This window comes from Argopecten irradians, chromosome 12 (genome assembly GCF_041381155.1).
Source record: "Argopecten irradians isolate NY chromosome 12, Ai_NY, whole genome shotgun sequence".
NCBI classification, from domain to species: Eukaryota; Metazoa; Mollusca; class Bivalvia; order Pectinida; family Pectinidae; genus Argopecten; species Argopecten irradians.
This window is the reverse complement of record NC_091145.1, coordinates 12,318,683-12,333,732: the sequence shown is the minus strand read 5'-3', so window position 1 is coordinate 12,333,732 and position 15,050 is coordinate 12,318,683. Positions and strand designations below refer to the sequence as shown.

The 15,050-nt window shown below is 34.4% G+C and overlaps 1 protein-coding gene across 2 annotated transcripts; it reads right to left on the bottom strand.

Moving 5' to 3' along the window:
* Window positions 1-651: 651 nt before the first annotated feature.
* LOC138336092 (histone acetyltransferase KAT2A-like) lies at window positions 652-15,046 on the bottom strand. 2 transcript variants are annotated; one of them, XM_069285387.1, is made up of 17 exons: window positions 14,814-15,046; window positions 14,348-14,474; window positions 13,186-13,331; window positions 10,884-10,973; window positions 10,303-10,484; window positions 9,648-9,839; window positions 9,000-9,154; window positions 7,994-8,146; window positions 7,017-7,165; window positions 5,923-6,131; window positions 5,545-5,671; window positions 4,931-5,041; window positions 4,387-4,530; window positions 3,773-3,921; window positions 3,213-3,279; window positions 2,661-2,745; window positions 652-2,389 (listed from the first exon to the last, which is right to left on the bottom strand). In XM_069285387.1, the coding sequence occupies exons 1-17, from the start codon at window positions 15,003-15,005 to the stop codon at window positions 2,196-2,198; spliced, it is 2,472 nt and encodes an 823-aa protein (XP_069141488.1). In that variant the 5' UTR covers window positions 15,006-15,046; the 3' UTR covers window positions 652-2,195. The 2 variants fall into 2 exon arrangements, with proteins under 2 accessions (XP_069141488.1, XP_069141489.1); XM_069285388.1 differs by having other exon boundaries at window positions 14,348-14,471.
* Between the last annotated feature and the right edge of the window lie 4 nt (window positions 15,047-15,050).

The following is a 15,050-nucleotide window of genomic DNA, read 5'->3' as shown; positions in this document are numbered from 1 at the left end:
TAGAAGGTTCATAGATGTCCGTACACATGTATAACATTTTACAAGACGGAAGCTTCATCATTATAACATTATACAAGTCGGAAGCTTCATCATTATCATGTTAAATTATCACCCCATTCAAATCATGATTTGCATGCTAAGGTGATGTAGAACTACATACAAGTGTTAAGTTGGTACCAATATTGTTTGATTTTACTGGTAAATGATAGAGGTAGATACTGATTTGTTATTGTCTAGACTTTAGTGAGACATATTGACAGTGAGATGACACATTAATTAGCTACAGATTTGTAATCCAGCTCTGTAATTAAGACCGAATCTTTATATTGAGTTTACCAAGAAATGTGAATTGAAACTGAAATAAAAGTGCGGATAAGCATGAACATAGATTTCTTGTTGTGATTTTGAAAATACAATACAGCTGCAGTACTATACTTTTACAAGAGGTATTGTTATATACATGTAAAGATGCTGCTACATGTAAAGATGCTACACTGCTGACAAATGGTATTTGTGGCTATCAAAAACAGGAGCAGGCGAATCAGTATTTTTCTTCAGTTACAAACCCATCATTTCACTGAGAGGACATAACAAACTAACAAATTATAAAAAAAGAAATTCAGAAAGAGCACATACAAATTCAACACTTAATTCTTGAAATTTTGTTTATTATGATGTGATGATGTTTTGAATACATGAAGACTGAGAAAATGATTACAAAAGTCACTGAGATATACCCCTCGCTTGTTGAGCAGAACGAACCAGATACGTGTCAGAACATACCAAAATTTGGTCATAATTATTTTTGTGCCAAGTATCTGTCAAAATACAACGAATAGTGTATGCAACAAGATAAAGAAATGAGAATAAGTTGATGAACAGATGGACGTGTATAGTAATTTTGATGATTCGCTAATTCATTCATCTTCACTTTTAAATACTGACATTCCACCTCAACACACAAACACACACCATTTTTACTGACATTTATACTGAATTGCTCCATACACTCGCCTTACACCTCTTCATGTCACACAAAACACGACACTTTCATATGTTTGTAAGACTCATGTTAATATATTTAACCTGCACAGAATTCAGAATTAACAAGCATGTTGTGTAAGGGTATTCTGGTACAACCAACATATGTATACCAAGTAAATACATTTACATATGAAATGAAATTGGATTCAGATTTAGATACCCATTTTTTTTATTTTTTTTTTTATTTCTTGGACATTATGTATCATTTATCTATTTCATTAATAGCCAAGAGTATGTGTATAATATGCAGCGCTGGACTTGTGATTACCCAGACACCGATTATCCAGAAAACTCAAAATCTGAACAGAAATGCCAGAGCTTAACTCCATTTGCCCTCTTCTACTTCTAATAATATAACTTCTGTCTACTCAATTCATAGCTCTTCTACTCTTGGCAGCTCTTCCATGTATATACTCGAATATCTTCTGAGAAGACTTTTCTTCTTAGAAGAGTGTAAATCGAGTTGAGCTCTGGGAACAGATTTGATTATTACAGAATTTCGCAGTCTGGAAAATTTCATTTTGGACTGAGGACACAAGTGTTCAGATTATTTAAGAGTCCGCTGAATTAATTAAACTCACCACATAGCGATCAAGAATTCTATTGACAAATACACTGTACTCATATTAAAATGTTATTGCAAACTAAAATCTAGTATTACGAAATAATTATTAATTAAAAAAATTCGTTTTAATTCAAATGATTGCTGCAGTTTGGCATATAGACAACAGTTTTGAGGCTTAATGCATTAAAGCACTTTTAATTACCTCGTCATGAGTTTATATATATGTAGCGTATTAGGGTGTAGCCAGTTATTTTAGTGGGGATGAAATTTTTGCGATTTCGCAGGATTGCTATAATCACAGCAATCTGATTCACTAACTATGGATAAATATTATACCCATAAAGTCAGATCAGTGAATATTTAAAATCTCTAAAAAATTTGTTTTTAGTTAAAATCGCAAAACTGCCAAAATAACTGGCTGAATTGTATCAGATCAGGGCTGACCCCTAAAATAATATATGAAAAATAATCAATACTGTTACAGTATACAGTCTTATCAATATCAACAGTCCCATCCAGATCTTGATATTGCAGTTCCATTTCCATAAAGTAAAACCAATTCCTACACGATCACATTCTCTCAGAATCACTTTTCCATTAAACTCATTTCTTTCATTTTGGTGGTGAAGAATTTCTCCAGCGTGTTTGCACACTTGTAATATTCAGTTTCCGGTTTATTGTACGCTCTACAGTTTGTGAAAATCCTCGTCATGTCCGCGATGAACAGTCGTTTATGGCAGTAATAACGATTTTTAAGCCTTTCAGTCATTGTTTTCAGATCTAAAATCAGAAACGAAAATTTTTTGTTTCAATTAAAATAATTAATATTTGAAATAAATAAGTTATTCTTTACTGTTTAAAACAGAATTTATTGTAAATGTTGATCAAATTCAATTTTGTATTAATCTTCTTCCAATTAACCACAAAACAAGCATATGCAAGAATGTGTAAACTTGTAACAATTATTGATAAATCTGAAAGTGTTATAGTAAAAAGCTGATCAGAAGCTGTATCTACACAATGTGTACATTAGCTCTAGAGGAGAACTCACCCATAGGAAACTTGATGTGATCATAATAGTCGGGAGCTTCAGACTTATCCACTGGCTTCTGAAATGGCCACGAACTGGCATGGGACTATCAAATAGAATGATACAACTATGATAATCATACAAGTGACTTTAAAGTACATTATTGAACATCTTCAGTTTATGTTAAAACAAAGATTTCATGTCAACATCTTGTCTTAAATAAAAAATAAAGATCATATTTCAATGTTTTATATCAATTATTAGCCAGAAACAATTTGAAAGTCAGGGTTATTTATCCCATAGTTGCTAGGGAGAAGATAAGTCATAACTTTTTTACCAGGCAATATGAAAATACCTCTACTGAGCAACTGTAATTTCATCCAGTGAAAGATTTTGGTTGTTAATAAACAGCAAGCAAATATCTTTCACTTGGGTTGAGATGACAGACCTATGTAAAGTTATATTAGTCTACATCCAACAAGAGGATAGCTATAGTTCTCTCTGAAGAGGTATAAATATATTGATTATGTTTCAGATGAAGGATATGAGTTATATATACATGTAGCAACCTACCTTAACTTGCTGTAGTATGGTTTTGATTGCTGAGTGAAGTTGTTCAGTCTCCATGGGTGTTTCTTTGCTGTAACAGTCAAATTAGGAAAATGGTTTTACTCATTCATCCCTGAAATTTCATAATGGACTAGTCTAGTCATATTTTTGTTAGAGGTTAACTGTGTCATCAGGGGTGAACAAATTAAACTAAAGGTTCAAGGGAGTCAATGATCCTTTACAAAATGTTTGGTACCCCGGCTGAACCACATGTTATTTCTGAAGTACTGTAAATATGATTTAGCAGTATTAAATCATATTTCTGAGCATTTTGTGCTAGAAACTTGCACAGAAATACAATTCCCAAACTATATGTTGTACAAGTTTTTGATTCAGCAATAATTATAAATACAAGAATTCATCATCCAAAATTGAATTGTGAAACAATAAATTACATCGTCAATATGTACAACATAAATGAGTAAAACAGCTTTTTTATGAATATATTGAATATAATATCACAGCAGTATCTGATATAACAATTACAGCATACCGTCCTTTTTAAAATTTTCAGAAACACCTACTTCTTTTCGACCGGTGGTTTCCAGCCCAGATCGTGAAGACCTGGTATATTTTCCACAGGTATCTGACGTACGCCCTCCTTGAAGCAGGTCAGACCAGGGTAGACCTTCTGTAGCTGTTCCTGCTTCTTCTCTATGATGGTCTTCACAATCTGTCACAGAAATCATTTTATAAAGGATTCATCACAACCAATGGTAACAAATCAATGACACCCACCTTAAAACAAAATTGACATTATCAGGCCAAGTGTCATTTATAACTATAGAAACATGAACCCTTTGCTGTTTTCCATGACATTGTGCAACTGTACTTTGATTACCCTTCAAATGGAAATAGATTTTTTGAATGTGGAAAAAAATCCATTTTTTTATAAACAATCTGATCACAAAGCTGGCCTTTTCAGCTATGTCATAAAAATCATAAGATAACCATTCCTTTTTGATTGGTCAGTTGTTTTTCTCCTCAAATGCCTTGAGTTTTACTATGACATAGTCCAAGGGTACATAAAATAATGGTGATAGTAACGGCTGGACCCCAGAGCATTCATGATGATCTGGGGTAGATGTAATGAGAGTGATAGTAACCCCTGTGTTATGAGGGATGCCTAATAACCAACCTCCTTCTGTTTCCTGATCACACTAGAGAAGTCTGTGTAACAAATCCGAGGATTTAGTTCACAACCCATCAGAGTCGCTCCCTCGTAGTCCTTGATATAACCTAAGTAGGCCGACCTGTTCATCTTGATGTCTTTAGAGAACCCCTGAAATAGAAACAGGTATCAAACTTGTACTATACAGAATTTATTCTGACATGAAACATATACAGGATTTAAAAAATTATAATCAGTTCTTAGAAATTAAAAGCAAGTGTTTATATCATTTGCTTCTAAATAAATTCCAATTAAATTTCAATTTTTTACGAATTAGGTATTTTGATAATAATATATTTAAACTATGTCAATTTTAGCAAGAGCAGACACATTGGGAACTGAAAGATGGTGAACTTTGGTGGAGGTCAGTAGTGATTCAGATATACAAATCAATTGTCAAACCTGGGTAGAGAGGCAAAAGACTTATCAAACCACCTAGTAGCTGGTTCTCTCTGAAGCTTCTACTTTTGATAATACTGTATCCTATATCATATATATAAGAACAACTCACCTGTTTCTTGAAATATCCAATAGCATATTCGTCAGCAAATGTGAGGAAGTGAAGGACACTGTGTCGGATATGGTAATCTTTTAGATGATTCATCATATGGGTCCCGTAGCCCTAAACACCAAAAACGTGAATGTTTGTTAAACTGTTAGGCAGCGAAATATTGATATCGATATCCAAGGTTGTATTTTTATATAGAATATACATAATCTGTTATAATGTTCAAAATTGTTTGGATCATAAACAAGATAATGTATTTCTTTCAGGAACTTTTTCAAGTAACCAAATTTTAATACTAATACATGTGCAGTGTACTTTATTCTGGAAATATTTTTGGTTTATGGTACAGTAATACAGAAGATAAGATTTACACCCAGAGAAAAGGACAATGGCCTGATTGACCATTTACTTATAACATTGATCATTGTGTCATCATTAGTATCTCTTCATTTAGAATTTCCTTCCAAAAATTTACAGGATTTCTAAGACATTAAATGGTTAACAAAAATCTTATTTCCAGTCTATCAGAAGCCATTTACACTCGTCAACTACCGACATTCTCGTCTTTACTTGTTCATTGGACGTAATAGCACAGAAAACAATCACGATAATCTCACCTTTACTTGTTCGTTGGACGTAACAGCACAGAATACAATCTCGGTGAAGCCTTGGGTAGGGAACATTCGGAAACAGATGCCTCCTATCACCTTGTTGTCTTTGATCAGCGACAGACATTTGTGTTTCCTGTTGAATTGGAAATTTTTATCAGACATTTAGAAGATATTCTGACAAGAGCAAAGCTTCAATTTTTTTGACAGACAAACTTCATGGTACTGTATTCATTTGAAAGTACCATATTGCAGGTTATGTTTGAGGTTCAGAAATTGTGGTAATATGTTGGGACACATTTCAAAATGTGTGACAAATGGTATCCAAATATACAATGATTTACATCATAATACTACATAGATTACTCAAGTTGATGATGAACTCACGGATCGAACACCAATCGGGTAATATATTCCTTGGGCATGCGTGGCAGCTGGTGAGAGAAGACATTCTGTAAGCCGATGAGCCAGATAAGTGTCTGTTTGGTAGGTTTGTTACTAAGACTATTGGCCACCACGTGGAACTCTATCACTCCCTTTATCTCCTCTCGTCGTGCTGACTCGTCCCTAGCCGAGTGGGCAGGGAACAGAGATGTCTGTAACAGAAGATAATGTATTTAGTTGCTGAAGATTAATAGAATCTTACATGGGTCTGTCAAGTGGACCGGGATATCTCAACCCAAGTGAAAGATTTTGGCCGATCACGAGGGTTGAGATATCCCTGCACTTAACAGACCCATGTTTGATTCTTTTTCTCCCATACTTAGTAGAAAAAAATGATGAAATTCCACTTGGTTTCCAGCTTTTTCATCGCACAATTATCGTAGGAACGTTTCTATGCATGAAAATTGATGACGTCATCTACAATGCGCGCCACAGTTATGCCGCATGTATTGATGACGTCACGTTATTGTCTAGCCCGTTTGAGCTGTCTTAAACCCCTGTGTAAGATAGAGATATCTTTTCCCTTGCAACCACGGGATATCCCTGTGAAGTATGGGAGAAAAAGTTATTTCGTTCCATCATTTTGTTGGATTAATCATAATTTCTGATTGTTTAGTTTTATTTATGAACTTTTTCCATACTTTATAATCTTTCCAGATTCCATTCTGGAAGTACTTATTAGTATTGCCCTGGGAAATTTTTAAGAAAATGTCAGATATGTACAGTTGTTGTGTGTTACTTTATTTAATTGAACTATACCAAGATGAGTGCAATTACTTGGAAATTATTTTTTATATTATTTAAAGCCTACATCAAAGTTTTCTGAAGTTTGTAGAATAATGAAATATATAATACATTTTACCTAGATTCTTGAATATTTGAACTAATGGCAAAAGACTTCATTGCAGTGAAGTCTTTTACCATTAATCAAAATAATTAACTAAAATAAGCAAAAAATAAATTCTCTCAGAAACAATTGATTTAAAAGTAGATAATTTAAATGTTTGTAAAATATATATATAAATTGGAATGCCTACATCAGGTCCGACCATCTTTTCCGGTTCAGTAATGGTAGCCACCACCTCAGCCAGATATTCAGCACTAATGTCTCCATCAATACGCTTCCTCTTCACATCCTCAGGACTAAAGGCATCCTCCAACTTCCTCTTGAGTTCACTTCCACCACCTAGTCAAACATAAAGTTATCACTATTTATTCATTAGCACAGAGAAATAATCCTAACCATGTAGATGAAATAGATTTTCAAATCATCAAAGCAGTCCACCCTTTAAAACAGACCGTATCAGATTATATGAAAATACTCATTTAGCCAGCGGGTTGTTTGATACTAGAACCCTCTTCCTGAAGCCTTTATTACTGCGGCAACAGTGAAATCATTTGAGGCTCCTTAAGACAAACACTGGAGGACAACCCAAATGTTATTTCAACCACAAGATAGATGAGGGAGCACTAATTCATACCCGAGTGGTCAGCATATAAATATAATTACAATACATGCTTGGCTGGGCTCACACTAACTTTCCAGTTTGCTCAGCAAAAGTTGCGAAAGTTTTTTTTTTCTCTTTAGCAAATAGGAATTTCATTTAGCAAATTGTGCATTCAAAATATTTCATTATGAAAAACATTAAATTACTTAGAAGCATCAAATAATTATTTTATGCATCAATTGAAAAGTACACACATACAAAAGATCCTGATCAATCATTAAACCATACTCCGTCGTGTGTATTGCAACTTTACATCCCTTCAACATTAAAATATATATGGCACAGTAACTGATTTAGACTTGCTATGAAAATAATGTGACTGATAAAAACGATGTTTGAAGCTCATGTCCGTGTGATTGGATATCGGGTGTGTGAAGAAAACCTTAAGCATTTTTTTTGCGAAATAGGATGATTTATTTTAGCAATAAGCCAGATCGATTTGTTAATAACAAAAATGTGAATGGGTAGCGCGAGCCCTGCTTGGTTCTGAGATAATGATTACTTACTTGGTTCTGCCTTTGAGTTGCGTCTGGTTGCTGGTATGAGTCCAGGACTCACATTGATGGATGTGTAGGTTTCACCACTAGCTACAGGGACAGTTCCTGACGTGGTGAAGCGATTTAGACCACTCACTCCTGTAGCCGTGGGAGGCGCTGGAGCTGTTAAAAGAAATTGTACGTGTGAAGTATAAAATCAAATAAAACATTCTTACCAGTCACCAAGGGTTTGACTTCTGAAAATTTTTATCAGTAACCGATAAAAAGTTATAATACGTATGATCTTTTTTACTAAAATTAAAATCTTTTGATTATGTAATAGGGGCATAACAATACTTCAGACTATCAATATACTGTAGGTGATAATTGCTCCTATTATTTAATATATATCAAAACATACCAACCGTGAATGTTGCTTCAAGTTATTCACGTAGAATATTTAGTAATCCATTCTTCAATAATGTAAACAAGAGAACTATTTTTCATTGACATAATGACATAATTATGTTCTACAAGTTGCTTATGCTTGTGGGTATACAAGGCCGTTTTCGTTTATACTGTATGACTGGTTGGACCTAGTTGGTTTTAAATTGATGACAGACCTGGTGATTTCCATTTTCAGAAGAACCTTAACAAATTCCTTAAAGGCCTGTATCAAAATCTGCAGGTTCGTCAGGTTGTACACTAAAATAATTGGTCCGACCAGTCCAATTGTAGAATCGAAAATTGCCTAAGTTACCATCTTCATAACTCTTATACCGTATAACCGGGTTTTTTTTACCCCGCAGGGATTGTGTTTTTTCGCAGGACATAGCTAGATCACAAAAAATTTGATCCATGAAATACTGAGATATAATTGAATCATTTAAACTTTGAAAGCCAGATGGTGATAATTTAAAACTGCGAAAAGTTTGACACGCCAAAATAATTGGCTGTACAGTATTCCAATATTCAGATGTAAACCACAGTACACAGGGTTCAGCCATGCTCATAGCATAACTTGAATGATTCTTACTGTGATTTGTTGAGTCATCAAAATCTAAACAGACAGATGCCATACGATTATTACTAGGGGACGATCCTGCCATATTCGCTGCATTCTGGGAAAACTCAGGATCCCATATTGGTGAGTTTGTACCATATACCTCTTCTTCCAACATTGATAAAAATCTGAAGAAAAAAAAACCCATCATTTTACATTCCATGTGGATGGATTAGAGCAAACAATGTGGCATAATAAATCAAAAAATTATCTTTCATATTTTTTCTTAATAATTTTTCCCCTGAACTGAGCATCAATTATACATTTGACTTTTTGAGGGTAGTTTTTCTTATCAGAAATTCACCGCTGATACACAATTGCAATGAAAATATGATATTGATAATCTACTCAACTATATGGAAGTTTTAAACTTTTACCGCTTTACACATATTTCATTGGTTACTAAATTGATTTCCATCAGGCTACCATAATGATGAATTTGCAGTGATTATGATATTGACCACAAAACAAAACTGCACAAATAGTTGACATATTCCAGTGCAAAGTTTTATTGCACAAAAAAAAAAAGCTTTACTATTAAAACTGATACCATTTAATGATGCCTGATAGGACTATCGATGGAAATGACAAATACTTCCTGACAATAACACAATCCATTACCTTGGAAAATGGGTCAGCACAAGAGTTCTTTTTTCAGGTGGCATCTTTTCTTTTTCGGCTCGAAATTTATCGAGAAGTTGTCTGCGCATAGTTTGGAAGACCGAGCGTAGAAGTGTGCGACCAAAAATGAGCGTGGTCTCGTATCTTGTCAGGCTGTCACAGAAGGCAGGGACGTGGCAGTAACACAACCACCTGTAGTAACAATAGAAATATGGTTAAATTCTTAACTATTACAAAATCTACAACCAATAGAAGACTCTCAAGTTAAAATTGGAAATGGAATAAGCCTTTTTGAAAAATAAGCTACATAATAATAATGATTTTCTATGTAACTTCTTGCTTTATCTTGTGGAATATTTAGTTTTAAAGCCAACTATTTGGAAAAGACAAATATTAATAAGTTCATCTGACAAATAAATATATTCATTTGGATACACCTTCTTCAAATTCAAAAGAGTATAGCTGGAGATTTAAGAAAGATGAACAAAGAAATTTGATTTCCTAAGAATTTCCAGAATTACAGAAGTTTTCAAGGACCTGTGGTGGCCATGTTTTCACACCTTACCTGATATAGGTAACTTGAACCTTACCTGGTATAATTAACCTTGTACAGTAAAATTCTAACATCCTTAATGTACTCTGTTTTATACCTTACCTGGTATAATTAACTTTGTACACAGCCATATCCTCTGTACCAGCATGCTGTGTCCTGCTGGTTGGTGTCTCTAACTTCCAGTGATTAAGGCAATGTAAAAACATCTTGGCTAAATCGTACATCGTCTGCCATTCCCGCTGAGCTAGATGTCCAAACTTGTACACCACAAAGTTTGTTACTCCCTGTGTTAGTAAAACAAATCTATATTATCAATCTTAAACATCATCAAATCATATAACTTACTAGCATGTTATTAAAATATTAAAGTGGATTTTAAAAGTATTAATAAAACAAATCTATATTTATAATCTTCAACATCATAAAATCATAACACTTACTAGAAAGTTATTAAGTGGATTTTTACAGTATTATCATTAATAGATTAATGCATCTTGAGCAATGTTCTGTAGCAGGACTAAACCGGGTTTAACATCGACGACCTGGTAGTTTAATCTGTAGAGCATCTGGCTAGTGTCCAGGTGTTCCAGGTTCTATCCCCGTTCTGGTTGCTACATTTTCTCCTCTCCTGTGAATAAGTTTAGATCAGTGCCTAAAGAAATAAAATATGTAAGTTAACTTACCTTTGCTATACTAGGTTTTTCAAAAGGTGGACTTCCTAAGGGCCCTTCTATGGTCGGCTGGCTCATGTTCAGAATACATTTCCGGAGAAGCTGAAATTTATCATTCTTACATCAGATTTAACCTACATCCTACATCAGTACTTTAAAATGTAGTATTCTTACATCAGATTTTATGTATCTATATCCTACTGGTACATTTTATACTGTGAAATCATTAATTTTCGTGGGGATTTAATTTTCGTGAATTTCGTTTTTTGACCAAATTCAACGAATTTACATCCCCACGAAAATATATACCTATACCAATTAGGGCTGCCGCGATACGGCAGAAGCGTACCACGATATATTGCGATACACAACAACTGTATTGTGATATGTATTGCAATATTTTGACCTTAACATATGTGTTGTCTATTTTGTATATATTCCATAATAAAAACACCCATTACATTATACAAACATACAGTGCTATGTTATGTAGTTTTACATCGATTTGAACCATGTTGTTGAGTAACAAAAATGTTCAAATGTGTTCTTGTTTTAAAAAAAATACGAGTCTGTTTGTGAAAACGCTAGGCTAACTGTTACAGACGATCGTAACCTAATAATGCAATATCTAAACATGATAGTGTCTGCAAATATTTACACTTTTGAACCTAAATGATGAACAAATTTACGTACAATTGTCCTGGCAAAATAAGCTTACGATCGTGATTAAACTTCAAAGGGCTGACCGGCTTGCAGTGTTGTTTTGACACGTGTAGGAAATCGAAAATGGCGGCGGACGATGAAGCCTGAAAAAGCTGGCAAAATCCCTGCAGCCATGTATTCACCGGGCCTTAAATGTGTTTAGAGAATTAGATATTCCGGTATTGTTGATTGATGGAGCGAATCAGCTTGATAATATTTCAGAAACTAGCCTAATGTCATATTGTTTATATTCAACGTCATGCAAATGTTTGAATCATTTGAACATTATACACGTTAGTTACAAACATTTGACCGACATCTGAATCGAATGAAAACGAAAAGGATACCCACATGGCTTCATATTATCGGAAAGGAAAACAAATACAACTTGCTGGTTTTGTTTTAATGACAGGACGTTTTAATTATATCAAATTAATGAAATTATGATACTAAGAAAACATATCGTAAAAAACCGGTACAGGTAAACTGTATCGCGGTACAATATTTTTTGGTGGTGTATTGCAATATCCCAATATACCGGTGAACCGCGGCAGCCCTAATACCAATGTCATGTAAGTTCATGCGTTCATACATTGTAGGATGATTAGTACCTCACTACATGTACATAAAATCTATTTCGGGGACATATTGTTCAAAACAAAAATAGTTTTCAGAATTTCATAGACTTCATCAACATGTACCAACAAATAATTGATTGAGTATATCATGAATCTATCAATGTGACACGATAATTGTTTGTTGGACACATCTGTAAAAACACTGGCTGAGTACCGACTCTAGCTTGTGATTGTGACTGTGTTGTGTGGTAGAGCTTAGTTCCGGTTGAGCGATCACACAGTACAGGTGACAGTGTCGACTGTGTATTTTTAACAGTGATGTGTAAATAAGGTCTCCTCCACGAATTTAAGTGCCAACGAAATTGTAAAATTTTAGAATCGACGAAAATTGAGCCCAACGAAAATAAATGATTTCACAGTACAAGTCTTTACATATCTATCAACACATTTATATTGCAGTGATGACTTTCACATACCTATTTACTGACAAATCTAAACTCATCATTGACTATGCCATATTACTGTTAATCAGGCTACCATTAACAGAAGTAGCATTAATAGAAGTCTCTAATTTAGTTAAAATATCATTTATCACCAAAGTTTGGAATAAACACAATACTTACTTTCATTTTCTGAGCTACTAACAAGCTAAATTCTTATTAGACCAAACAAAAAAATGTCTGTTTAGGGTTACATTGACAAAAAATAATAGGGTCAGTAGGTTAGGATTTTTTTGTGTGTGTCTTTCACTCTAAGATAATGGCCGGAACCGGAGTCTGAGATTGAAATCCCAACTTTTAATTTTTTTTTCGTAGAAAAGTGGAAAAAAAATTAGAATCGGGGGTAAAAAAATTAGAGTCTGTCGGGTGACCCTAAGTAGACATATTATTTTTTGGGCCTTATTCTCAGACACAAGAATATTGTTTATATTAATGGTTTTATCAGAATTGAGCCATGGTGGGATTCATACCGAATGGTACAATGCACTCTAAATAAACTCTATAAGGAATTTTGTTGTTATTAATTTTGCATACTTTGAACAGGTAGAAGTAAACTTGTTTTGTTTCTGCGTCTTCCTCCTTGTGTACACACATGAACAGGTTCTCAACATCAACAACAATTCTCAACAGACGATTCAGTTCCGATTCCTCTGTGTTTTCTAGGTGGGATACATGGGCACCTGTAAATGATAACTTTGGTGTGTATATCTCGGTGAGACATTCAAACAATAAATACATTTACCACTGGCCAATTAACTCGATTTGAGCTCTTCCAAGACAGTGATTTTCAGGGTATTTTGTGTGGGAAAAATTTTTTGTGACAAATTGGGAATTTTTATTGCAAAAAGACCAGTTTTGGGAAAAAGTTGCCCATTACTAAACATGGTATTATAGGTGATTAGATATTGTAAAAAAGTAAAAGTAAACTCTTTCATTTTATCAAAAGGTAACAATAATTAAAACAGTTTCAGAGTAGTTTGTTTTAGATTAGACAACAAGGGAAGAGATTTCCTGGTTTTATTTGTTTTTCAGCGATTTGATTTGGGAATTTTTCATTGCAATTGGGAAAAAAATAGGGGGTTTGGCATTGGGAATGGGGTCGTTTACCGACCCCAGTTATATAAGGAAAAAAAATCACTGCAAGAAGAGAAGTCCTCTACGAACATCATCCAGCTTGTAGATGGAAGAGCTTCCAGAAGCCAAAGAGCTACAAATCGAATGGTCAGAAGTTATATTTTTGTCGCAGGAGGAGAGAAAATGAAGCGGCCAGATCAGGACCAGTATTCAAACTTGGGACCTCCAAACACTAGCCAAATGTTCTACTGCTGAGATACCTGGTCACCAATGACAAACCCTATCCAATCCTGCTACATATCATAAAAGTAGATGATGGCAAATCTGGTTAGGATTGTACAGTATTACAATACCATATGAAAGACACCGAAGGTTGAGATAGAAAAAATCTGACACAGCTACAAATTTGATAATTTATGGAATATGAACATATATGTTATTGTAGCGATTGGATTTGGTCAATCATCGGTGACCAGGTAGTTCATTCGTTAGAGCATGCAGCTATTGGTGGGAGGTCCTGGGTTTTGATACAGGTCTGGTTGCTACTTTTTCTCCTCTCCTATTACACACTATTAATTCCAGGAGATCTTACACTTTTGAAACGCTGCTATAGATTCCTTACCCAGCGTGTGTGAGCAGCTGCGACATGGATCAGTGAGGTTAGCCAGTGGCTGGGATACATCCATCCTCGGAGGAGTAGGGGGTGGGTTCGGATTCTTCCATCCATTGCATTTACATGAATCAGACTGCTAAAGAAAACATTTCAAGTAAAATTTTGTTCTGCTTTCAGGAAAAAATTATAAATGTGCTAATTATGTGTTATTATGAATTATTATCTATTGAAAAACTTTTGTGTTTTATCAGCTTATGCCATTGTTTACCTTTTGTAAAATGTAACAGTGGCCTACATTTATATTAATTGTCAACAATTAGCATCTAATGTTTCATTTCCCTATTACAAAACAATTTATTCAACTTGTGAATCACAACAATAACTTAATTATCAAAAAAACAAAAACTTGGATAAGACACATCTTCCAACTGGATGTAAATAAGCGTCAGTTTGTAAACAACAGGAATGATAGAACCTTGCACGATGAATACACAGCCAACTTTTCGAGCTTTTTGGTCTTTGGGTAGTTCAATACGATTGCCTTTTTCTGTGCTATTCGTTGGAGATGATTAGGCCTTGACATTTCCCCCGTTGTTCCCTGTGTCAGAGTCTGTTTTGACTGTGCACTGGTTCCATTTTGGAGGGGTTTGTCTGAAGCGTCAGACATCTTTCGGTCCGCTTCAACCCATTCGGAACACACGCACCGAAGAGT